Here is a 26310-nt window from a genome sequence, read left to right as displayed (position 1 = left end):
CCAACCAGGAGGTCTCACAACGTAGTGTCCAGGGCAGCACCGGTGTCTGCAGGCAGTGTAGTGCCAGAGGAGAGATGCCTGGGGTACCTGGGCAGCCCCTCGCAGCAATCAGAGACTATGGCAACTTGTAGGTAGAAAAGTGGCAGGGTACAAACTACAGAGTTTTGTTCCCTCTACTGAGAAAGACAACCTTGGATGTCATTTGGGCCATGGCACTGAGAAGACTTGTGTTAGCTGCATGTATGAGTATGCTTCCAGTTATTTTTCCATTACTAGATGTGTTTAAATGTTTTCAGGTTCAGAAACAAATTATTAAATGTTTGACTTCAGGAATTACTGAAAAAAACCCACAATGAGATTTCGAGAATGACTACTACATGACTTGGCAGCATAATGTCTACACATACCATTCCAGAGGATTTGTTTTCTGGTGAAGGATTTTATTTTGGTTTTGTTCGCAAAGTGATAGTTTATAGAGCACTTAGGCTGATGACAACTTTCAGGGTAGGTCATTAAAGCATGTAATTCATTTGGAAATATGAGACAAGACAAAAAGGTTAAAATATTCTGACTTTAATCCCCAAATCATAATCCTGAAGCTGAAAAGGAAAGGTAATTTTAATGGATGCCTTTTAATTTTTGCTTTCTCTTATCTGTTTTTTTGTTGTCAATCTCTTGCTTATCATTCTGATGAGGGATTTTAGTGAAACTCATTCTGTTACTGTAGTGAGAGATATCAAAAGAGAGTAGACACATGCTCACTAGATTTGGTTAAAAAAAAGGAAGAACACTTCTTCGAAAAATGTCCACTCTCCCCATTTTGTGGACCAAAATCTATATTTTTTCAATATTCTGACTAGCTGCAATAGAATCATAGAATCATAGAATAACAGGTTGGAAGAGACCTCAAGGATCATCTGGTCCAAACTTTCTTGTCAAAAGCACGGTCTAGACAAGATGGCCCAGCACCCTGTCCAGCTGAATCTTAAAAGTGTCCAATGTTGGGGAATCCACCACTTCCCTGGGGAGATTATTGCAATGGCTGATTGTTCTCATGGTGAAAAAACCTTCCTCCTGTGTCCAATCAGAATCTCCCCAGGAGTAACTTGCACCCATAACCCCATGTCTTTTCCATGTGACTCCTTGTAAAAAGGGAGCCTTCCATCTTCTTTGTAGCCACCCTTTAACTACTGGAACATGGTGACAAGGTCTCCCCTAAGCCTTCTTTTCTCAAGGCTGAACAAACACAGTTCTCTCAGCCTTTCCTCGTATGGCAGGCTTCCCAGTCCTTTGATCACCTTCGTGGCCCTTCTCTGGACCCTCTCCAGCCTGTCCATGTCTCTTTTGTGTAGTGGGGACCAAAACTGAACACAGTATTCCAGGTGTGGCCTGACAAGCGCTGAGTAGGATGGGATAATGACTTCTTTATCTCTGCTGGTGATGCCCGTGTTGATGCAACCCAGCATCCTCTTGGCTTTCTTTGCCGCAGCAGCAGCAGCACGCTGTTCACTCCTTGAGCCTGTTGTCCACCAGAACCCCCAGGTCCCTTTCCACAGAGCTGCTCCCCAGCCAGGTAGATCCGAGCCTGTGCTGCGCTCCTGGATTATGTTTTCCGAGGTGCAAGACCTTACCTTGTCCTTGTTGAACTTAATAAGGTTCTCGTTAGCCCACTCTTCCAGCCTATCCAGGTCTTCCTGCAGGGTGGCTCTCCCTTCCAAAGTGTCCACTTCCCCAATCAGTTTGGTATCATCAGCAAACTTCATCAGGGTACACTTGACACTATCATCCAGATCACTTATGAAGATATTAAGCAACGTTGGACCCCACTTGTGACAGGTCGCCAGTTGGAAAAGGAGCTATTTACCACCACCCTCTGCGTGCAGCCTGTCGGCCAGTTCCCCACCCACCGCACAGACCACTTGTCTAGGCTGTAACGCATCCGTTTCTCTAGGGGGAGGCTGTGAGAAACGGTATAGAAAGCCTTGGAGAAATCCAAGTAGACAATGTCCACTGCTCGCTGCGCATCAACTGAGCAGGTTATTTTGTCATAGAAGGCGATCAGGTTTGTGAAACGTGATTTATGCTTGGTGAATCCATGCTGGCTTTTCCCAGTCATGTGCTTCATTTGACTTGTGATAGCCCCCAGGAGGATTCATTCCATAACTTCAGGGACTGAAGTAAGACCGATGGGCCTATAATTTCCTGGATCTTCCTTTAAGGCCTTCTTGTAGATGGGGGTGACATTAGCCTTCTTCCAGTCTTCTGGGACGTCCCCCAGTCTCCATGACTTCTCACAGATTATGGAGAGCAGCCTTGCAACGATGTCAGCCAGCTCTCTTAACACCCTTGGGTGGATATTGTCAGGGCCCATCGATTTGTAGGGGTCAAGCTCCTGTAATAGTTCACATACCAACTTTTCCTTCACTGACAGTGGGTCTGTGTTTGCATCAACCTCAATTTTTGTTCCCAAGGTCTGGGCCCCAACAGTGCTGGTAAAGACAGAGGTGAAGAAAGTGGTGAGAACCTCTGCCTTCTCAGTGTTGTTGGTGACTAATTCACCTCTCCTGTTTAACGGCAGACCAATATTTTCCTTCTGTTTCTGCTTGTTGTTTACGTACTTGAAGAACCCTTTCTTGTAGTTTTTGACATGCCTGACCAATTTCAATTTGAGCTGGGCTTTTGTTTTTCTAACTGCATCTCTGCACACCCTGGCTATGCCCTTGTAGTTCTCAACGTGTGTTCATCCACTTTTCCATGTCTGGCACACTTCTCTTTTGGTTTTGAGCAGACTCGGAAGCTCACAGTTAAGTCAAGGGGGGTCTCTTGCTCTGCCCTCTGCCTACTTTCCTTACCTTTAGAGGGGATGAACAGGTTTTGTGCTTCCAGGAGAGCATTCTTGAAAAACTCCCAGCACTGGCTAGCTCCTTTATCCTCCATAGAAGCTTCCCACAGAACCCCTCCCAAGTGAGCTCTGAGCTCTTCTAAAATCTAAAACCTTTGTCTTAGTACTAACCTTCAACTACTACTTAGTACTAACCTTGCTCAGCAGGATCCCAGACCACAATATTGTGATCACTGCAGCCAAAGCTATGACTAACTGAGATATTACAAAGCAGGTTTTCTTGGATTGTGAGTATCAAATCCAGTAGTGCTTCACTCCTGGTTGGCACATCTAACATTCATATGATGAAGCAGCCCTCTATGCATCCCAAGAACTTGATGGATGACAGGTGAGCTGCTGTATTGTTCTTCCAACAAATGCCTGGGTAGTTGAAGTCACCCATAAGAATCAGGTTCTGCTGACCCAAATATTACTTTGTTGGCATTATCATCTTGGTTTGGAGGCCTACTGTAAGATCCCCCTTGGAGGCGACCCCTCTGATCTTGACCCAGAGGCATTTGACAGGGCTTCCACAATCACTGTAGTTGACTTCTATACATTCAAGGTTCTCCTTAACATAGAGCGTGACCCCTCTTCCTCTTCTTCCCTGCCAAGGTCTTACAAAAAAGCCTATAGCCATCAATCGCAATCCTCCAGTCATGTGAGTTGTTCCACCATGTTTCAGTTACTCCTATGATATCATGACTTTCTGACTGGGCATGGAGGTCCTGTTTGTTCCCCAGGCTGTGTGCATTGGTATACATACACTTGAGGTGGTTGGTCTTCTGGTTCTCATCTTGGGAGGCAGCTAAGGAACATTTGTCACTGCTCTGGTTGGCCTGTCTTATTCCCCAGTTGGTTGCAATGGCATTGCCACTTTGGATCCCACCTCCTGAGTCCTTCAGTTTAAAGCCCACCTCACCAAGTTGGCCAGCCTGCTGCCAGAGATTCCCTTGCCTCTTCTAGGCAGGTGGATCCCATCCCTCCCTAACAGACTATAGTCATCAAAGAATGTCCCACTGTTATAAAAGCCAAAACCCTCATGACGGCATCAGCCACAAAGCCAGAAGTTGATTTGCATTATATGTCTATTTCTGGCTGCACCCTTTCCTCTAACTGATAAAATGGAAGAAAAGATAACTTGGGCACCAATACTTTTCGCTTGCACCCCCAGGGCTTTGTAGTCTTCCTTGATTCTGCCCAGGTTCCATCTGGCAGTGTCATTCGTGCCCACATGAAAGATTAGCAATGGATAATAGTCTGTGCTCTTGACAAACTGTGGCATCCTCTCAGCAATATCTCCGACCTCAGCTCCCAGAAGGCAGCATACCTTTTGTGACCCCTTGTCAGGTCATCCGATGGGTGCCTCAGTTCCCCTTAACAGAGAGTCACCCACTACGAGCACTTATCATTTCTTTTTGCAGTATCCACTGTGTGCTGCCGGTACAGTTTCGCCTTGCAGACCTTGCTCGTGGGTGTCTACGACTGTTAAAACTTCATATCATAACACACTTCCACATTTAGAAAGTGCCAATTATCAGTAAATATAGAAATTTGGTAACAAGCATGAGACGTATACACAGATAAGTGACACATAAGCAGGTTGTTCGTTAAAATACAGAAACAAGAAGAATATCTCCATGTTCTATTAATGGATGTGACAAGAACATTTGCCACCTTGAAGATGACTGCTGTCCCTGCTCTCAAATCACAGATTTGCTTTCGTTCTATCCCTATCCTTATGTTGTGTCTGTTTGGACAGAAAGCTAAACAACAATGCATAGTTCTCCATAAATTAATGTGTCAATGGCACTGTATTATCATCTTTATGTGGGGACTTCACATGTAACTTTGAGCCGTCACTGATAGTCACTCACTGGGGCTATTCCTCTTCTAATGTGCAAGATGCTGAATTTGGCCTTCTCTAGCTCTTAGTCCTCAGTCTTCAAAATGCCACATGGAAGATCCTGAAAACAAATGAAGCTGTGTTTTGATGGGCCCCATTCACTGTATCCAAATCTCTCTTTCAAAGTTTTGCTGGTGGTTTCAATATTTTAGTGCAGTGACATGAAGGGGTTAGTTTGCCTACTTAAATCTCACATTCTTAGGTCTTGACCAGGGATAGAAGGAAAGCCCTCTCCTTGATACCAAAGCTTGCATGAGAACATACAGGATATTATGACTTTCCTTTGAAGACTCTTGTATTGGCTGGTGCTCAGAAAGAGGAGCGGCAGCTTTATTATGTCTTGGAAATTGTTAATATCTTGACTGGTGGCAAACTTTCTGTATAGGGTGGTGAACATGAAATGCATTTGTCCTTTGAGTTCCTGGAGCTGGACACTTCAGTTGTGTGACATGGAAAGTCCTGATCATCTGCTGATGCTCAGTTGCACTGATTGAAGGCAGTTGAAACAATACTGCTGTTTTGTCCTTACAAAAATCAAGTTAGGCTCATTCTTCTGTTTTGTGCACATAGTGCATCAGTTGGGCTCGCATGGTGTAATCATAATTCTCCTCCACCAGGCTGAGCCCAAACTGCTGTGGCTGGGTAGCAGCCTGTGTTTCACGTCAATGAAACAAATGTGTCTAGCATTTGCTGAAAAACACATTGAGGGAATAAAAAAATGAGATCCCTAAGTTCTGATGGATGTGAACAGGACACTGCAAAGTATTTCCTTCTGATGAGTCCAAACCCAATACTTCAGGTCTTGTGTGACAGCTTGGGGCTAGTTTATCTTATGTTGTTGGGTCTGCTGGCGCCGTATGAAGCCAGCATGAACCACACAAAAGTAAGTGTCTAAGAGAAGTGTCTAAGCTGGAGACGGTGATCCCTTGTAGGAAGAGAGGCTGCTGCCCTCTGTAAAAGGCACAAGCCAGAAAGGACTCCAAAGAGCAGATGGAGACAAAGCCTGTCCTGAACAGGAGGAATGCCTTTCCTCGGAGGCAATCTCCTTCAGGCCCTGTCCTGGGGATGAGAAAACGCACGTGCTCCAGTGAAGTGGCTCTGGTGGTGTGAGGAGTCTCTTTTCTAGAGGCAGAAACCATTGGGAAGGTGGTGGGAAGGCAGAACTTGTCCCAGCAGCCCTAGTTTGGCGATGGCATGTTCCACCCCTTCAGGGAAACGTGGATGTGAGGGAAATAAGTGCAAGAAGGTATAGTGGAGAGGACCCAGTAAGAACAAGTCCTTTCTTAAGTTATTGTAAATCTCATTATTCCTGGGCTTGAAGTGCAAGTTGCGTATGTGTTTCTGGGAGGTTTGAGAGTGGTATAATTTTATACACTCTGTGCCTGAGGGTGTAGGGTATGAAGTCCATGGGCTCCGGAGTAGGTTTTCTTTCCTATGGCCTCTGTCAGATGAAGGGCGTTTTGGGGATATTGTCACACTGACTTATTTCTAAAAGCAAATCTCTGTTCAGGGCACAAAAGTAGCTGTGAGCCTTATATAAAAGTAATGTCGAAAGGTGATTTCTGAAAGCCCTCCTGCTCGCTGATACAGAAACAGTCTCTGTAACAACACCTTTATGCCAAATTTAACTGTGATAGCCCCCTTCCCTCCAGCCTGCCCCTTTCCCTACATTTTGGGCTGTTTTGCTGGCACACAGCAGGCCTATGGGTGTGTTTGCAATTACAGAGGGTGAAACAGGAACAGCTCTGCCTTATCTCCCTGGTTTCCCAATGTCACTAAGCGCATTTTATTTTGAGATTCCTGATGGTGCTTGGCAAAGATAAACAAAATCTTCCATCAGGAAACCTGGGAGCTATTTCCACAGGAAGCTTCAAATCACTAAAGTAAATAAAACCCTTTTACATTATTCCCAGCCACATTATTTAGCTAGCCTGAGCCTGTAACAATTGGTGAGAGGTGTCATATATTAGGGGGCTTGTAGCCTTTAAACAAATGATTCTCTTGGAATCCTGTGCATTTTGCTTTTGTCCCTGGATTTATTCAGAAAATAGTCTTTCTTTGGAGAAGACACATCTAGGAAGAGCTCCAGACCTGACAACATGGAAGTAGTTGCAACTATATTATTCTGTTGGCACGCTATCCTTTTACGTTAAAAATAGTTCATTTGCCTCAGTCCCAGAGGATCTTCAGTTTCATCTTAAGAGTTTTGCTTGGCTCTTCCTAGTTTTTACTGAGTACTGGCATCTGCAAAAGCCAAAAATTAGCAGTATTTCAGACCCGTACCCTGGCTTTCCCAACACACATCAGAACAGTTTGAGATTTACTGTAAGACGCAGCAATTTCTTTCACCCAAATACTTACCCATGATTAAAACTTTGGAGCCTTGACTGGTTTTAAGTGTGTCTGAATTCAATGCTTTTTAACAGGATCAAGCATAGGATTCACTTCATCTAACTTAAGCCTTAAAGTTAGGTATCTAAGCCTAAGCTGGTCATGTAGAATCTCTTCATAACTAAGCATGATGGATCAGGATCTCTGGAATTTGACTCATCGTGAGGCGATGGGTTGCATTGCCCTCTGGAGGTGCCTCTGTCACTCCATGGGCTGTAAACTTTTGCCCATGCACAAACCAACTATATTCAAGTAGATGTCAACATTTTGATGGCTTAGGCTAAATATGCTGTACCCCATGTAAGGAAAGGTTTCATTTTAGTAGCACTTCCAGTCAACATGTTCTTAAATGAGATCAGAATCTGGCATCATGCACTCTTACATACCAAAAGGATGCTGATGATAGTCACTCATAGATGAGTTCACTAAATTTAAAGATTTTTCTTATAGTTTTTTTTGCTGGACAGAGGAAAGAAGGGGGTCCCAATGAAATGTAGGAGGAACAAGTCAACACAGGCTTTAATATCCAATCTAATATGTTAGTGTCACCGCCTCCATTAGGTTGATCTTTGGACTACACACGTGAACTACAGCTCATGATAGGCACACACATTGCTCCCACTGCAAGGGCATGATGAGTTCAACCAACAGAAATCAGGCCTCTCCCTGGAAGGCATCTACAGTCAATGGAAATTTCAATCCAGGACTTGCAGGAGCTCATTTACCCTCTGCTTAACACTCAGGGCTAAGTGTGGAAAAGAGGATATTAAGGGGAGAAACTGATGCCAGACCTTCAACAGGCAGAACTTTGTTTGAAAGGCAGCAGTGGGCAGGTCATGTTCATGGTCCCCCTGGGAAGGCAAGGCAGCTCAGTTTGCATTGTGGGCATTTAGGGAGAAGCTTTCTGGTGGATTGGTCAACCAATGAAAGAGGTTACTGAAAGAAGATGTGGGATATTATGTACTGGAGATCTACTCTTTATGTGTCCCTGCTGATGTGACATTGAACCCAAAGCAACATTGGTAAGCCTGGAATGGGATGAAAGTTGGCATTGGGCTGTTCATGCTCTAAGAGACAAGAAAAGAAGGCATAATTCTCCTGTACAAAAGACAAAACCATTCTTACAATTTTGAGACAAGTTCACAGCCAAGTGCTGTAGCAATTAGCAGTGAAAGAACAATTGAAAATGGCCAAAGTCAATGTCACTTGACCGAGAAGAAGGAAATTACTTTATCAGAATATTGGCTACAAATAAACCAAGAGAGGTTGCACTCTAGGAGTAAAACTTGGAAGTGCTTTCTCTCAGGAACTTGCTCCTACTTTCACTGAGGTCAGTGGCGTAACTCTCCCTCGCTGGAGGGATGAGCCCCAGGTGGAGGCGGCCGTGGGTCTGCGCCACTCCCCAGGTGGAGGAAGCTGCGGTAACCTTACAATGAACTGCAAACACGACTTTTGTCAAGTATGACTTTTTACATGCCTGAACTCTCTGCTCTGAAAAATCCTTGTGAAAACGTAACTTAGTAAATGGTTAGTGCGACGATCCTTGATTTCTCTCGGGTGGAAATATTGTCCACCTGTGTTTAATGCCAAGCAGCCTGAATAGAGTGATCTTCATCTTAGCGCTTGCCCACACACAGCCGACCACCCAGGCTAGAGGGTACCGTTTCTGCTTTCCTCTTGGGTGGCTGACACACTTTAAATGCATGGAGGGTAAATACCTCTGTTCCAAGGGAAATCTCAGGCGTGTAATCACAGATTCAGTAATTTCTCAACATTTGAAGCATTTTTAAGAAATAGACATAATTTGTCTGAATACTTATGAATAACGAGAAAACAATATAACCAAGCGTGATGAACTGCAGTATTTTTCTACTGTGCTCTTGAGATTCATTTTCTCTCATGCAGTTCACAAGCTGGAGCTGAGATCAGAATTTTCCTCCTTTTTCATAGTCCCACTGCGCTGTCTTTAAATAATTCTGCTTCTGGTACCTTGCCCCAGTCTGTCTTAACTTGGCATAACATTTATACAAACTCATTACTTCCAAGAGCGACTTCAGTTTACACCAACTGATGTCTGAGCCCAAGTGTCTCATAGCTCCAAGACAAATTATAAGAATAGCTGGAGCCTAGCATAAAGGAAAGATTAGAGACTTCAGCAGGAAGACAACGACATTGATCAGTTCAAAGGCTTCCTGATAAAGGGGAAAATATATGCCGTGTTAATTTTGGCTCATTCATTTCATATAAACTAAAAAGTGTTCTTGATTTTTGACAGATGTACCGAGTGGATTCCATATTAGTTTGGAAAAAATGCCCATTGAAGGAGAGAATTTGATATTGTCCTGTTCAGCCAACAAATTCCTGTACAAAGATATTGCTTGGATTTTACCGAGGACGGTCAACAATCAAACGAAAGCAAAAAGGTCTCTCAACAAGGAGTACTCCGTCACCCTCACTCTGACCATCAAGAACGTTTCCCTGGCACACTCGGGCACCTATGCCTGCCGAGCAAGGAACATATACACGGGGAAAGAAGTGCTTCAAAAGAAAGACGTTACAATCAGAGGTGAGCACTGCAACAAAAAGGCTGTTTACTCTCGGATCCTCAAATATAAAAGCACAAGGAATGATTGTACAACACAAAGCAATGTAAAACATTAAAGGACTCATTAAACAGTAACAGGTGTCTCATATCATCTTGATTTTTTATTACTGTTGCTACCTTTCAGGCCCTGAGGTGGTGCACATTCCCCCATGGGTTGGACGTAGGAGGAATAGCAAACAAAATCGTAACGCATGAGCTTCCAGTTGAGTTCAGACGGGTGTTTTCTGCTTTGACAAGGCACGTGGAAGCTGGGGTTTGGAAGATCCCCTGTGCTACATTTTGCATGTTGTTATTTTTTCTCTTGCTGTCTCCTACTGAGCGATAAGGAAACTTTGGATCAATCTTTTCTTCCACTTTGATATCGGCCTCATCAAAAGTGTCAAAGCTGAATAAACTGATTAACTTTAAAAACTGCTGTTTTCAGTCAACAATGGACATTTAATAAGTTAACTTGAATGTGCGGAATGAGCACAATTCAGTTTGAGATTGACTGGACTACATATTTTTTATTTTAATCTGATCTTGATGGACTTATAAATATTACCTGCTGAGCAAGTTCTAATGCTTATTTATTTGAAATTATTTTCTACACTAAAGTACATTAATCTTAAAAAGTATCTTCTAAAAGAAGTATGCAGGGAAGAAATAAAAATGTTGATATAATGCGCAGACCTATCATATCATTTATAATAATGATGATTTTAAAACTGACAGACGTGAACCATGTTTCTCCAAATAAATCCAGGTAGACTTCCGGTTGCTGTGTTGGTCAATTTTTAAAGTCAGTTCTGCACTAATGTAAAAAGCTACTGATAAAAGTGTGAGTATTGCTCCTGGCCTGAAGATTCAGGAATTTGTGATGTTGTAATTATTTTATTAAATGAGAAATATTACACTAACATGACTGACAAGGTTGCAGCCAGCACAGTGATTTGTTTAATATGTTTTTTAAAATACAAACTCAAAATTGAAGCCATTAAAAATATTCACTGCTTTTGGTATGCAAATGACAATTGGATTTATTATGGGGATTAAGAACCAGCCAAACTGCTGAAGGAGAATTAAGGGCAACCTAAGACTTCCTTGTGAGTGTTTCCCCTTTTTTTCCTTCGTCATGATTTTGCTATGAGATGTTTCTGTGTGTTATAAATTCTGTATAAGGAAGAAGTTACTATTTTTAATAGATCTGATAACTTTATTTTTTTACAATACATAGCTTTTATTATTTTTGGTTACATTTATGATTGATCGTTTATATAGCATTTACATACGCCATAACAAAACAGACCGTAGTGACCAAAATAGCTACAGCAAAGGAACAAAGTGGCTGTGCTTTTAAAATAGAGGGTGACAACATGACAGTTTCTTGCGCTTGGGAACTCACCAGACTATTTCCTCCTTTAGGTATCGAGCCTGTGTCCCACGGCTAAACTTGTCTTTCACGTGGGAATTGCTTTTGTCAAGTGTGAAAGGGTAAACAATAGCATTTCCCCATAATGCCAGTTTCATGGAGCCTAAAATGCTTAGAAAACAATTGATAACCTGGAAGTTGTCAGAGTAAAGAAAAGAATAATCATTTATATCTTGAAATGTCACCTATAGCCTGCTTGTATACAGTAGCTCTTTTGTTCATTATTAGTGTGATGGCTTCCAGAAACAATGTGTTCTTGCAAAGGGATCTGGCTCTCTTTTTTTCTAAACCATGCCTAAAAGCAAGCGAAATCATTGGTGACTGCTTAAAAATGGGGCAAGTGCGCTCTTTAGCATTTGCAAGTCTTCAGAAGAATTACAATACCGAATCCCCTTTTTTATGAGGCTATTTTGTGAAAAGACATTTGATGGCAAGGTGGGTGGTGATGACAGGACATTATGAATTTTCCATGGCCTTGGGAGCCAGAGCGCGATGACTTGTAGCAGCCAGTTGCCAGGCAATATGAGTTTGGGTCAAAAAAAAGAGATGTGGTGATTAGTGTTCCTCTGTGAAATTGTTGTGAATTTGTGCATCACTGGTGGGTGGACGTCCTACCAGCCTGGTCTCAACCAGTGCTCGGAGGGCCACGCTGTGCAAGGGTGTCGTAACATCCCGATGTGGCTGCCCGTGTTGGGAGGCACAGAGAAACCTCACTGGAAACGTTTGAGGAAAGCAGTTCTTGGTGGCCAGATAAAAACTGCTGATGTCACTTTTGATGTCCTCAGATGACTGGAGAATCTCATCGGTTTGGGGAGTTTCTCTGCCTTCTGTTGTGTAATATATTATTTAGGGAGAAAGGTGTGAATTATATTTCTTTTTTTTTTTTTTAAGTGTTAAAACTAAAGCTTGTATTTATATTTTTGTACTGATTAATAAAAATAAGCGAACAGACAATATAATCATAACAAAGGGCAAAAATGGACAGAACGCAAAAGTAAACCCCCAAATGAACAAATTGTAATGTTTACCCCTTGTTTGCCATTGTTTGCTTTTGGAAATGCAAATTTTCCCTTCTTACCACCCTGGGCTGGCTGAGTGCTCTGACACCAGCATCCCCTTCTCCCCTCTGCGACCCCCCCCGTTGCTCCCCTGGGCCAAACTCTGCCTACAATGAAGTTCCTCGGTGTAACTGAGAGCAGAGTTTGGCCTGGCAAGGCAGCATTCATGGGCAGGCATGAGGGCTGGGGATGAGCCCGGGGGGCTGCCCTGGGTGCTGAGCCCTGCACTGTGCACCCTGGTGGCCAGGGCAGCCCCTCGGGTTTGGGGCATGCAGAGCTGGGCGTTGGAAACTGCCCCTCTTGGCTTCACTGCAAAAATGACTGGGAGAAAACTCAGGTTGACCAAGTCCTTGAAAAATCAGCTGATTGCAGCAGGGAAATTATTGAAAGTATGTGAACGGTGACTTAAGTTTTAAGCAAAAAAGTTTTTCTTAATATGAAAACCCATCTTTAGTGTATGGCTATAAACAAATTAAAATTAATCACAAATAACTCGCAGAACGTGTGATTTGCCTTTGTTGTGTCATCTTGTCCACCTTCATTTTGGATGTCTGGGCTGGGATGTCCGTCAGGGACTGCTGATAAATGTGAACTGTGGAGCTCTTCTCAGCGCGCGGAAGTGGACATGCATCAGAGGGTGCCTGTTTGTAGACAGTGTTGTGAAAAAATCGAGGCGAGGTATCAATGAGAAGAGGGCAGTCTTCTTGGCTGCAAGGCAAATATTGTTGACCATGTCATTGTGTAGGTATGTGATGAAGAATTTACTTTACAGCCTCTCTCATGAGCATTACTGTTTGGGAAGAGAGACCAAATTGTCTACTACACTGTAAACAAAATATAGCATTGCTCATGGAAATTACAGACTTGCAGCTCAAGAAAGCCCAAACTGGTCATTGCAGGGTCATGACTATGCTGGAGTTGATTTCAAGGGGTAAGAGCATAGCAAAGATAGCCTGCTTTAAAAGTGCTTTTAGTGTCACGGGGTTCGTGCACACTGCATAAGCTGGTGGTATACAGGTGCTTAATTTTTCTGGAGAGTTTTTATTTACAGCTGGTAACAGAATGATTGTGAAGATGGAAATGTCTGATAGTTTTTTCTGAAAGGATAGAGAATAATCTTCCAAACACAGAATGTCAGAAGCTCAGCTGATATTATACTTGAACTTGGTGTATCAGTATCTATTGCCGTCTAAAAGAAAATATTTGCAAAGAGTTGGTTTCTGCTTTGTTTTGTTTTGTTTCATATTTTGTATTGTGTGACTTACTGTGTTAGTAACTGCTGATCCTGGCAGTGTCCTTGAAGGGAAAGATTGCAAATAATCGGTTCTTGCAAGACCAGGGAATTTGAGGGAATCGGCAGAGTATCTGCATTTGTGAGATTGCTCAGGAGCTCCCTGGATTCTCCACCACTGCTTTAAAGGGACCAAAATACCAAAAAGGATGATGTCAGAGTTGCAAATGTGACAGAAGGATGTTGCCATATAATGTGCATAAATGTTGTAAATATCTTGATCTTTGTCAAAATAGCCTTCGGCTCTGTATGAAATGGGGGAAGGAGTGGCAAAGGGTTGAAACGAGGATGAGAAAGATTCGTTGTTTTGCTTCTTTCAGGGATGACTTTAACATGATGTTTTTAGAGTGTTTTTGAAATGCCCTTCTGGGAGGCCCTTGAGCAGAAGCAGAACAGATGAGATGCGCTTCCAATACTTATTGTCACTGACTGTCACGGAAATGTGTTTTATTACATTGCGTTCGGATGAATGTCAGTAGATAAAAGTAAAACAGGAGCAGCGTTGCTGTGCGGTCTGCTAACACTCAGCTTCGGCCCCTGCCGTCAGGGTTTTCAGCGTCTGTGGGATGCCAGAGGACGTGGGTGCGCTTCTCACCGACGCAGTTTTGGCAGGTGGGCTGTGGTGTGGTTTGGCCAGGCCTTGTTGTGTTCAGCCAAATATGTGAAATGCAAAAGCGGAAGAATTTATGAAGACTTTGGAACATGTAACACAATGCTTTGGTGCTTATGGTTTCTGGTGTTAGATGACGTGAGTTTACTGAATGTGATTTGTAACTGTACCCTTTAAAGTAAGTAAATGATAAAAGTCACATTCACAGGTATCGTGGTGCACAGAGCCGCATGGTGCTATCAGTGATGCAGAGATACTCTGCTACAAGGGTGTCCTGCTAATTGTTAAAAACTTTGGTGTCACGGTTTGTTTCTCTTGATGCAAAACTCTGAGCTTTGCTTTCGATAAACAAATGTGGTTGGTAATGGAACTGAGGAAAACTTTTAAATAATGTCATCATTGAGTCTTCACTGGTCATCATAACCTGCTATCACTGAGTAACGGGAGTCCTCTTTACACGCCAAACACTGTTAAGCAAACTGGAATGGTAAATAAAATCTGTGAACAATGAACTCAGTAGAACAGCCATATCTAACATCAGTAAAATGCTGGTAGGAAAAATAATTAAACGCCCACAGTTACAAGAATGTAAAACGGAGGTGTTGTTTTGTCTTGTAGCTCAAGAGGCACCAGCCTTGCTGCGGCACCTTATGGATCAGACAGTGAACACCAGTAACTCTGCCATGTTGGAGTGCCAGGTTCGTGGCATCCCCGAGCCCCAGATATCCTGGTTCAAAAACCATGAGGAAATACAGCAAGAACCAGGTGAGAGCTCTGTGTACTCGCCTACCTTTTACAGCCTTTTTCTTTACCCATCTGCCTTAGGTAGCCATTTGTAGAGTCATTGGCATCGGTACCCAGACGTAAGGAAGGAGTATTGCCCAGGTATTACCGGCGGGCAGCAGCATGGGTGCTCTGGGTTGTTCTGTCTCACTCCAAAACCTCAGCCAGGCTGGAGGTGTAGACACGACGGGTCTCTGTGGTGGAGTCAGTGGAAAAAATATAGCTCTCAATTGGCATCTTAGAAAAGTCATCTCCAGAGAAGCATATTTCTCTCCATTTACTATAGAGGGAGCCTAAGGATCAGGTGTCTTGGCCAGCGTATAACTAGGCAGGAGAAAACCGAGCTTGCGTGGTGTGCGTAGGAGTACCAGGGTGGGTCTGTGGTCAGGCATGCAAAGTCTGCTCTTGATTCACAACCTAGTCACCAGACTAAATCCGTACCTGGGGTGTCCAAAAACGAAATGCGTCTGCTGGGAGCAGAGGAATTCAGGTCTCACGCAGCAGAAAGGGACAATTTCCCAGGTGTCATGCTGCAGCTACAGGAAAACTCTGGGAGATGTTTACAGCTGTGTCTGGCATGTGGTTTCAAAGATCAGCTAAGGCTACATGTCCAGCTCTGCTGGCATCACAGTCACGGAAGTGTTCCTTGGAGATTGCAGGTGGAGATGAATGATGGGGGAAAAGGCAAAACCTTTCTCATGGGAGTTCATCCACATTCGGATCAGAAGCACACAATGAGCCAGTGTTACAGGCTCAGCAAAAATGTTCAAGGAGGTTTGGTCTGTAGGAACTTGAATCTTAAGCGTAGTCTTCAACAACAACGTTTTAGAAAGTTTGTGTTTATGGTTCTGTCCTGTGTTACTGGAAATTACTATAGCATGAATAAAAACAACTGGGAAAAATTCGGAGGAATTCTCCAAGTGAGTTATAAGCCCCTGCAGACTTGCAGCCCAGGCACTGAACATAATCTAGAACCAGATTCCATGAAGGTTTACAGTGACCATGTCGTTGTAATGTGCATTATTAACATTATCTTCTAAAATGAATGTTATGTGTCTAACTTGGGTGTAATGTAACACATAAAGTTAGGAGCCAGGAAGATCTCTCTAGAGGGTAGGTCAGAGCACTTTAGTTAGGTGCCTAAAATAGCTGGTGGGAATACATTCTGATGGGACAGTAGTTTTGATGGAGCCGAACACACAAGTGTGTACTTGACTGCACATTTCCTGGCTGTACAGTGCCTTAGAGGCAGTCCTGAGGCCAAATCTGCTCCTTACCCCTTCCTCACTTGCTGGAGCATTGCCCAGGCTGGCTTCTGGGTTGACCTAGCTGAAATAAACAAGATGTTGAAAACTTTGGGTAACAACTCCTACATTTTAGGGTCCACCTCATGGGACCTCTCTTTGCACTAGCTGGGGTCCTTCTGCGAAGGGGCCTGTTGTTCCATGCAAGTGAGATTTGGAGCTGGTCTGCTGCCCATAAGGCCAATGTGGATGCACAAAGCTGTGTCTTGGAAGTGCTTTAAGCTTGAGTGGCTTCTGGGGCAGACATACACCTGCAAGTGCGGTAATCAGACCACCCATTTTCCAAAAGCTGGAGACATGCTGAAGAACTCACCAGGATGAAAGTCTAGGCAGAGTGCTAATCAATATACACAGTACCAAGTGCTCCCAAGATCACTCCTTTAGGCTGAGATTTTTCATTCACACAATTGCTTTGTAAACACTGATTTCCAAAAGATTCCCAAAACATCCAAGCATATTTGGCTTTCCTGCAGATAACATTGTGCTGTGCAGTCTGTGGCTCAGATTTCTTTCGAGAAGAACTTGAAGCAGATATTATTACACAAGGGCCTGTTTTTGTTTATATCCTGGCTCCCTCTCATTGCAAAATATTTCATTTCACAGGAATAATTTTAGGGCCCGGAAGCCGAATGCTGTTTATTGAAAGAGTAAAAGAGGAGGATGAAGGACTATACCAGTGTATAGCTACCAACTTAAAAGGGTCCGTGGAGAGTGCGGCATATGTCACGGTACAAGGTAAAGCGCGACATTAAATGGGAAGAGCGAGCTTGCCAGGGTGATGTTCCTACTGAGGCTGGAAGGGTGGGGGTATGACTTGGGGCTCATGTGGTGATCTCTGAAGGCAGCAATTTGAAGTAAGTCCTAGCAAGGGAAGCATACCAGGTTGGAAAGGAAGCTTAGCAGGAAATGCTAACTCGGAGCGTGTTTACACTGACCTAAAAAGAAGAATTGCTTCAACCCAACAAAGATCAGGTCAGGGTAGAAGACAAATGTAAATTTAGTATCGTCAAAACAAACAAAAAACAGAATAAGGAGCACTCTCCTACCCACTCATTTTCCCAGTTCAAGTTACTTCCATGGAAGTTAGAGGCCTGGGATATTTTCATTTGTTTATTTTCAATGTAAAGTGAACTGCCAAATTGGACTAGAAGATTTTAGCCTAGCGATAGCTACACATGCATTTTTCAAAGGTACTTGTAAGAAGTAGGTATGATCTACTTATTTTTGTAACCATTGCTTGAGTTATTTTGCTATTCATTTAAATGTCCAGTGTTGTTCTGCCTTCTGCCAAGCTTGACTCAGGCCTGTGGCAGTGACTTCTATCAAGTAATTTTACATTGCATAAAAACAAAGTTTATTCAGTGACTTTTCAGTTTCATTGAATACCCTTTTGGTTCATATACTATGAGATAAGAGAAGCAGGTTGACATTCTCCATGTAAGTCGGTGCCATCTATGAATTGAATTTGACGTAACCTATCTTATTGGTCTCATGTGTTAAGTAAAAGTCCCAAATGCATTTAGTTTCTCTTTATAGAAGACAATTTGACTACCACTAGGTCTCTCAGGCTGGGATTATGTCTTTGTGGAGGTTCTCATACAACGGCTAAATGTATCTGAATACTACTGAGTATTTGGATACTACTCTACAGCAGAAGATAATTACAGCTAGTAAATCAGTATTGATTTTCTGCCACGAGTGTGTTAGCTGTCTCAGTTAATGGTGATCACTGGTGATACAATGATGTTTTTGCTTTAAAAGGTCAGGGATAAGTATACGTACCTGTGGGCTGGCCTAACTTGTGTAATCAAGGAGTTAAAACCACCTATCTCCTTACGGATAATGCTAAGGTTTTTACAGCTGCTATAATAGCTAGACTCATCCTACTAATAGATAGTCCTGGACAATGTAATTCATTATTGTATTGATTTTTAACATCATTGTAGCTTGGCTATTTATTACAACCACAAGCATTCTGTCAGATGGCTTCGAGGAAGTCATATCTCCCGGTGCGTGGTCCAGAGGAGAGAAAAGAGAGCAGCCAGGAAAGCTTCTTCTCTGGTTACATGTCCTGAGGGACCACTGGCAATGTTCTTGTGTGACTCCTATGGGAGCTCTTAAATAAGCAGGAGATGAAAGACTACCATATTAAAATTATAGGTTTGAGACTGGATGAGCAAAAGAGACAGAGTTTGTCTTATCTACTATGATCGAGGAAAATGTCTTTCCACCCTTTCTCTTCCTACCACATGAAGGGATGTCACTGGAGGGTTTTTCACTCATTCCTACGCTGATCTGGAGTGTCTGTCCCTCTCCCAAGGAACGGCAGCCTTTCACTCCATCCCTGAGCCTGGAAGGATGAGACCAGGGCTTAAACGTGGGGCTTTCTCTAGGCTTTGACACTTGCTTGTCTTTCTGAGAAATACAGACCCCGCCACTGCCGCTGTGAGCACCGAAGCCTTCCCTCTGTCCCGGCAGCTCTCGGAGCGTGGGGCTGCAGATCAAAGGGAGCGGAGCAAAGCCTCGTGTTGATGGCCACGTTTAGCAGATTGGAAGAGTAGTCTGTGAATGAGTCAGGAAGGAAACCGTCTGCTCTCTTTATTTCCTCTGAAAAAACATTCTTATACTCACAGATAAAACAATGTGTTATTTTTGTACCCAAGATGGATGAATGGATGGTGGAATCAAAGGGCCGTCTTTAAATAATCGCAGCCCATGTTTGGTTTGGAAGCCACGGTGGCCGGGCTGTCTGAGGAGGAGAGGGGCCGCGTTTGTGGACATGTCAGAGCAAACCGTCCGCTTGCTCTTGGCTGAGGAACTGAAGAGGGAGTGAATCTGCAAGGACAGAACAGGAACAGCAAATGGCTGCCAGAGCACCCAGCAGATGGAGAGGAGCGTGTCCCTAAAGGCCTGGGGACACAAGCTGCTGGGCACAGGGGGAACACAGGCTGTCTTGGGCAGCTCTCCTTTGGGGGGGTCACCCTGCTCGCAGGGTGGATGACTTGCCAGGAAAGCCTTGCCCTGCTTCTCCTCCTGGGGACCCTCGCACTCCCCCTCAGCGGGAGCCAGCGATAGAGGTAGTTGCAGAGGTGCTGCACCATTTGAAGGGGTTGTGTTGACCAAGGAAGGCGCATCTTTTACAGCTCATGCTCACTGAAATGCGGATGTATAACAAGCAAATGAATACAGCAACATGCTCTGTTTTAAAGCCGATGCTCGATAAACTTAACGTGATCCCTGCTGATGAAAAGGAAAGCATTGCATTTATTAAGCATCCACTGAACTATTCCAACACTATGAAAATGGTGTTTGCTTTTTAAATAACTGCCTGGTTTTCTATCTAGCTACCTTTCTGACTTTGTATCTCAAAAAGTTGTTGGGCCTTTTGGGTCAGTCTGACTCTGCAGTCATCAGGAATGTTTCCATGAAGTTTAACTGGAATTTCCTCGGCTACAGAATGAGGTTCAGCCTGGGTTATGTGGGTGACCGTAAGAGAAAAGTTGAACACCAGGGGACACTTAAACTCACGTTACCGCAGAAGACCACCAAAGGGGGTTGGAAGGGAGTCCTGGAGGTCTCTAGTTCAACCTCAGCTCAAACCAGGATCATCACCAACACTACATCCAGTCAGTGATGGCTTTGTCTGGCCAGGTCGTGAAAACCTCCAAGGATGGAAATTCCTCAGCATCTGAGCACCCATCCCAGTGCTGCACTGCCGTGATCATGGGATCACACGGATTAAGCAGGGTAGATCACATTGGTGTAGGCCTGAAGGATGCTTCGGGTGCAGCAGAGTGGTGTTGGTGCCCCAGGCGTTGCTTTTTCCCCGAGTGACACCTGACACAGAGCTGCACCTCGATGTTTAGAGCTGAAATTCTAATGACAGAGCCCATGCCAGCCCAAAACTTGAGCTCGTGCCTGGAGGGGTCAGTGCATTAGTCCAGGCTCTCGTCTCCATGCACCTGCACGGTCCTGGTGGCTCCTGTCGCTGCTGGGAGAGAGAAGCTGCTGCCGGTGGCACTTCTTCACTCACCTCCGCAGCGAGGCAGGCGGATGGGGCAGAGCTGCACGCAGGGGAAAGTCCGTGTCTGATGAGGTGGCTGGGGGTAAAGGTCTGGGGAGGGTGTCAGGGGGAGCCAGAAAACTTGGGCTACCAGGCAGAGAGAGGGATTTAGTCCTGCTTACAGCCTCTCCAAACTCTGCTAATCCTAAACCTTCTGAGTGTTCCTGCCTGTTCTGCCTCAAACCAAACCTTTTCCTACCCAGCTGAGAGGCACACAGCCAGCTCTGGCTGCAAAGCTGTTAGCAAGACTAGGAAGCTGGCATTTGATAACCCAGCCCAACCCCAGCCTGGAGAAATGCTTTCTGGTTGCCTAAATTTGCTCGGACGTTTCAAAGACAGCATCTTCGCGTCTCTTCGCTAGCTCCTGGGCAGCATACAGTAGAGGTTAGGGAGTTGCTGCCTTCTACCCCAGGACTGACCATACTGTGCCTCATGTGTTTTCTGAGTCCTGCCATATGGAGCAGCAGCAACAAATGAACCTTCAGCCCCTCCAGGTTTTGCTGAATAAATGTCAGAAACTATTACTCACCATCTGCATGGGTGCTGCTCAGAAGCAAGAGAAGAGTACCCATATGTAAAAGGAAAACCTGATGCCGGAGGGTAGGCAAGCTGTATTAAGCTGTATCATTTATGCCATCACTATGTCCCATATCTAAATCAAGCCTTTAAAAAAATAATTGTGAAAAATTAACAGTCTTGGTGGTTTTGAGAAATAGATACTTTATATCTCCATTTATAGTTGCAGTCATATTTTTCTTCAATGAGCTTTATTCTCAAAGCTCCAGAATACACATGCCAGAGGAATCTTAGATATAGGGCACAAACACAAGTCTGATTATCACCTTTAGAGAGGGAAGATATTATGCTAGTTAAGCTACAGCTACAGGAAGCAATTCAACCTCTGAGAAAAGCTCTGTAGCCTTGTCTAAAACCCGGTAAACCCACCAGTGAGACATCAATCATCCCTTTTTCATGTGTCAGGAGTAACACTGAGCTGCCTGGGGTCTGAAACTGCTGCAAGTGCAGTTGACAAAACTACTGTGAATCATGCTCAGAATTACTCCTCCTTGTCCTCTCCTCTCTCTGGAGGGTGTATCAGAATAAGAGGCAGAGCATCAGGTTTGGGGTTTTTTTTTTTTTTTGCATTTGCTACCAATCAGATGGAAAACATATTGTGGGAAGTGTGGTATTTTGACACAATCACAAGATTTGCAAAACAGACCGCTTTGAAACCGTTTTATGAGTCCCTAAATATCAGTCTGAAGTGAATTTTATTTTGGCTTTTTTTGTAAGATCTGTCAGTGGGCTTTAATACTCTCCAGATTTCTAATGTTCGTGTTTTCTTGCTGCTCCATTTTCAGTCGTCGTTGTTGTTTTTCCCTTTCTGTGCTTAATCTGTTCCCTGGTTTGGAAAGCTCTCCCAACTCCTTGACAGCCGGGTTCTGCGAGGGGCTGCTGGGCAAGGAGAGGGTCCCATGTCCCCTCGGGGAGCCTGGCCCCGTGTTACTGATGTGACTGGCAGGAGACCTGAGGGCACGGAGCCTTCTGGGGGACCAGCAGGTTGGGGGGAGCACTAGACCCTATGCCCCAGGTTTCTGCCCGGTGGGGATGGGGCTCAAGACCCCCGTGCCACACTTTGTATGAGCTGAGCTCTCAGGTGCCACACCAGATCCCTCCAGACCACGTGAAGAAGAGCTCACAGATTCCTGCTGGCTGCATTGCAAGCCTCCAAGGGAGCCCCCAGCTCTCCCCCAGCGAGGTTTTTGGTGAAGGCTGGTGGGTTTCCAGTGCAGCTGGGTTGGAGGTGTGGGCTGCAAGGCTCAGCCGTCAGCACAGAGTAGCTCGCTGAGCTGGGGCAGAGCAGGCGCTGTGCCCAAGGAAAAGCATCAAATATCCTGGACAGCAAACCCAAGCAGCAGGACCTCTGCTCCTCTCTTGGATGTGGGCTTGGCCAGATAGGTTTTGCTGTTGGGGGGTGGGGAGGGGTGTGAAACTGCATGCACAGGCCCACGCACATTCTTACACAGAGAAAATTTGGCTAAAAATACCCTGCAGCTGAATTTCCACCTCAAAAGGAAATTATTGTCTGACTGGCCACCCTCAACCTGGTTTGCTTCACATCCTGCGCCCCAAAGAAGAGCTGACTTTTTACTGAAAAACTTAGGGGTGGATCAAATGCAATTTTGCTGTGTTCAATACAATGGCTTTGCTGGGGAGACCGTGGTTTTTTCCAGGCTCTGCAAGCCAGTCCAAACAGAGATTAATACCCCATTGAAAAGAAGCTGGTCCTTCCTGGTATTTTATTTTAATGGCAAAGAAACATAAAGTGCCCTTGCTTTGCAGATCATTTTCTAAAATGTTTGCCACTTGATTTTCCCAGGCACATCGGAGAGGTCAAACCTGGAGCTGATAACCCTGACCTGTACCTGTGTGGCTGCGACGCTCTTTTGGCTTCTGTTGACCCTCTTCATTCGCAAGCTGAAGAGGGTAAGAACAGAGAGGGAGCTCCTCGCAGCACCTGCATCTCCTTACCAGCCCTTTGCTCCTGTGTGAAAATCCTTCCCAGGCCACTGGGATTGCTGAGTCTACAAAAAAAAAAAAAAAAAAAATCTGATTTACTTACTGCTTGCCTTTGTTCCCTGTGCAATCACCAGGCTGCTGATGGGTGCCCAGGAAAGCATGACTCACAAGGCTGAGTATGAGTAAGCCAGGAACAAAAGCCCGGGTGGGGGCAAAGCTCTGAGACTCACAAGCATTTGGGTGCCTGACTCCCACCAAAGGCATTCCCATTCCTTTAAAATCTGTGGGGGTTCGGCATCTTAATGTCTTTGAAGATCTGAGTGAGTGGGAATGACAGATCTTCACAGAGCATGCTGAGGTCTGGTTTGCACACAGTGTCTGCTGTAATTACATCACTTCCAAAGTGATATTTTACTGAAGTAGTTTTGGTGGTGCAGCCTCTAGAGCAGATGATCCTGTGATCTGGTGATGCCGGGATCAGCTCCCAGCCACCACGGCCAAGCACGTTGTGGCTGGCCGAGCTCCGTGAGGATTGCTCAAGGTTGACTGCAGCCCGCCAGACCATTTTATCTCACCCTGCATTAAGGCCTGGCTGTATCTTAGGTTTTACACTGAGAACTTCTGTTGACCGATGGGAAAGCAGGGCCAGACCTCCTGACCAGGGCGGCATGGCAGCAGCCACTCTGCCTGCCTTCCTACTGCCACAAACTTTCATAAGGAGAAAGGCATGGAATTTTGAGGGGGTGGGAAGAAAAGTAGAGGTCAGCTGAAGCTGTGGAGAAACTTGGTAGCTGTAAGAGAAATTACAAAGCAAGGGGTACTAGTTCTGTACTGCTCACCAGTAATGATGAAGCAATTCATAACATGACTGCAAACCCTTGGGAAAATGTAAGTTTTAAACGTAGCAAAGGGCTGCAGATTTTTTACTTTATTTTATTTGTTATGATACCAAAACTTGACATGTGCTTGTTAGATTGTTAAAAGATATTAAAAATAATAATCGTTGCTGTAGAACAAGGGACTTTAGATGACAGGTGAAGGTTTCTTTCCAGGTGAGCCTTTCCAGCTAGAGTTGCTCTATGTTTATGGTCTTCACTGGGTTTCTATTACAAATCCTTACCCTCATGGATTTGTGTCTGGAATTAGCTCTAAATTAAATTTCATATACAAATTACTTTGCCACAACAGAAAAAAAATACTTACATGCTTCTCTGAGAGCATTTCCTTAAAGCCTGCATGTTATGCATACAGGGATAAACAATATACCTAACAATTCTTCATCATTCAAAATATTGTTTCAAATTTCTAATAGTGCCAAAGATTTGGTATTCAGTGTATCTGAATAAAGAACCATAGGAAGCTCTCCACACCTTCCCACTCCCCTGTTGTTTTTTCTGAGATGGGACTACTTAAAAGCTCTTCTAAAGTGAGTGGTAGGAGCAGTCTGGTACACAAGTCTTTATCAAGAAATGCTCTTTTTGGAGCACCACACACTTCTGTTTCTATCCATATCCCACTTATCCATGTCCTGTCCAGGGTCAGTGGATGGTTTGGAGCCAGGCTTTATGCCACCTGACTTTTCCCCAAGCATCAGTGTAATCCTTCTTGAGACTAACTTTCTGCTTATTTGGGATGGTGAAAGGCAACTAAAAAAGGATCTATTAGCTACTGTCATTTTAGTCTAGTTATGTTTGTAACTGAAGCATACACACATAGTAATTTCCTTCTCAAACAAATGCCTGGAAATGCATGTATTAGGGACATATTTCCAAGCTGCAGAGAGGAAAGTTGAAAGTCACAAGAGGCAGTTAAGGCAACAAAAAAAGAATATGTAGATATATCTGTGTGTTTGTATCTGTGCCCACCTGCTGTTTCCATGAGTTTAGGAAAAGAAACACAGAGTCTTAGTTCAACAGATTTTCCATAAATTCCAATGAATAGCCAGGAAATTAGAGCAAACACTAGACCTTTTCTCTAGAAATATAAGTACGCCTGTGTCAAGAAAAGTCCAGTGAATTAGAATGGCAATCAAGGTGATCTTTGAAGGAAAACATATTTCAAAATGGAGGGACTGCAGAGAACTTTGAAATTACATTCATCTTTCCTTACATTTTGCATGTGAAGTGGATAATCCATTTGCTCAGTAGAAACTGAACTTCTGGCGAATTAATTTGAAATTATGTGTTTGAAATTACATGTTTGAGTCTGGGTGTTTATGAATTCCTCCAAACTCAAATAATTTCAGGAAATTCGTCAGAAATTATACCAAAGAAACAAAAAATTCTGAAGATTTGTAAACAGTTTCTGAAATGTATAATGTCTAGTCTCCTGACGACTAGTCTTGCACAACTTCTAACCACATATGACCTATGGAAAAAATAAACACTGGCAGTTGAACTCCATCTGTTGCATATGGCCACTTCTTGCTTTGCACAATCATGAAGGAAAGTTATTTTTATCTGCAGTGTTTAGTCATTTGCCGAAAATATTTCTCGACTGCACAGAGGGCCTGTATCATAACACCACATGTTAATACAGAGCCACATGGATTTCATTGAAGAAACCGCTATGTCACATAGCAGGAAAGCTAGAGGAAGGCATTTCTTTTACATAAAAAGTCTTGCAATATATAAAAAAGCCAAAGGGGACTTAACTAAACCATCTATTGGACTGTGAAACACTCAGTCCCATGGACAGAATTAACTTGGAGCCCTTGATCCAAACGAGAAGATGCTGACAGATACCCTTATCCTCTTTTTCATTTTGCAATATTTTTTGTTTTCTAGCCTTATTCCTCTGAAATGAAGACCAATCATTATCTGTCAATCATAATGGATCCTGATGAAGTTCCCTTAGATGAGCAATGTGAACGTCTGCCTTATGATGCCAGCAAGTGGGAAATTGCAAGGGAAAGGCTTAAACTAGGTAATATTGGCATACTTTACATTGGGTTTGCGGTGACTGAATAAGTTGTACCTGTAACTACAGGTAAAGAGGAGGTAGGTGTGTTTTAGACACACAGCACAGAGTACTGCCGGGTTCGGTGTGAGCTATTCCATAGCAAGTGCCCTAGTCCATGACTGAATTACAGCATTTAGGACTGACTGACTCTGTCTACCTGACTTTCCATATGCGTATTTTTGACTCCAGGTAGGAAAACCAAAATAGAATCATAGACTCATAGAATCATTTAGGTTGGAAAAGACCTTTAAGATCATCAAGTCCAACCATTAACCTTACACTGTGAAGTCCACCACTAAACCATCTCCCTCAGTGCCACATCTGCACATCTTTCAAATACCTCCAGGGATGGTGACTCAACCACTTCTCTGGGCAGCCTGTTCCAGTGCTTGACAACCCTTTCAGTGAAGAAATTTTTGCTAATATCCAATTTAAACCTCCCCTGGTGCAACTTCAGGCTGTTTCCTTTGGTTCTATCACTTGTTACTTGGGAGAAGAGACCAACCCCCCCCCCCCCCCCCCCCCT

General features: G+C 43.9%; 1 protein-coding gene across 2 annotated transcripts in view; it reads left to right on the top strand.

The window, feature by feature from the left end:
* Nucleotides 1-26310, top strand: part of FLT1 (fms-related tyrosine kinase 1) — a 114122-nt gene that overhangs the window by 63570 nt on the left and 24242 nt on the right. The window contains exons 12-16 of one of the 2 annotated variants that reach the window (XM_010572692.1): nt 9454-9744; nt 14772-14918; nt 16844-16975; nt 22684-22790; nt 25610-25748. In XM_010572692.1, coding sequence (XP_010570994.1) covers nt 9454-9744; nt 14772-14918; nt 16844-16975; nt 22684-22790; nt 25610-25748 — 816 coding nt within the window. Of the gene's footprint in view, nt 1-9453; nt 10538-14771; nt 14919-16843; nt 16976-22683; nt 22791-25609; nt 25749-26310 lie in introns of those variants that run through there. The other variant, XM_010572693.1, reaches the window with a different exon arrangement.

The sequence above is a fragment of the Haliaeetus leucocephalus genome, unplaced genomic scaffold, assembly GCF_000737465.1.
Source record: "Haliaeetus leucocephalus isolate CR32 unplaced genomic scaffold, Haliaeetus_leucocephalus-4.0 Scaffold351, whole genome shotgun sequence".
In the NCBI taxonomy this organism is placed as follows: Eukaryota; Metazoa; Chordata; class Aves; order Accipitriformes; family Accipitridae; genus Haliaeetus; species Haliaeetus leucocephalus.
Note: the sequence above shows the minus strand (reverse complement) of the source record. Positions and strands in the feature narration are given on the sequence as shown.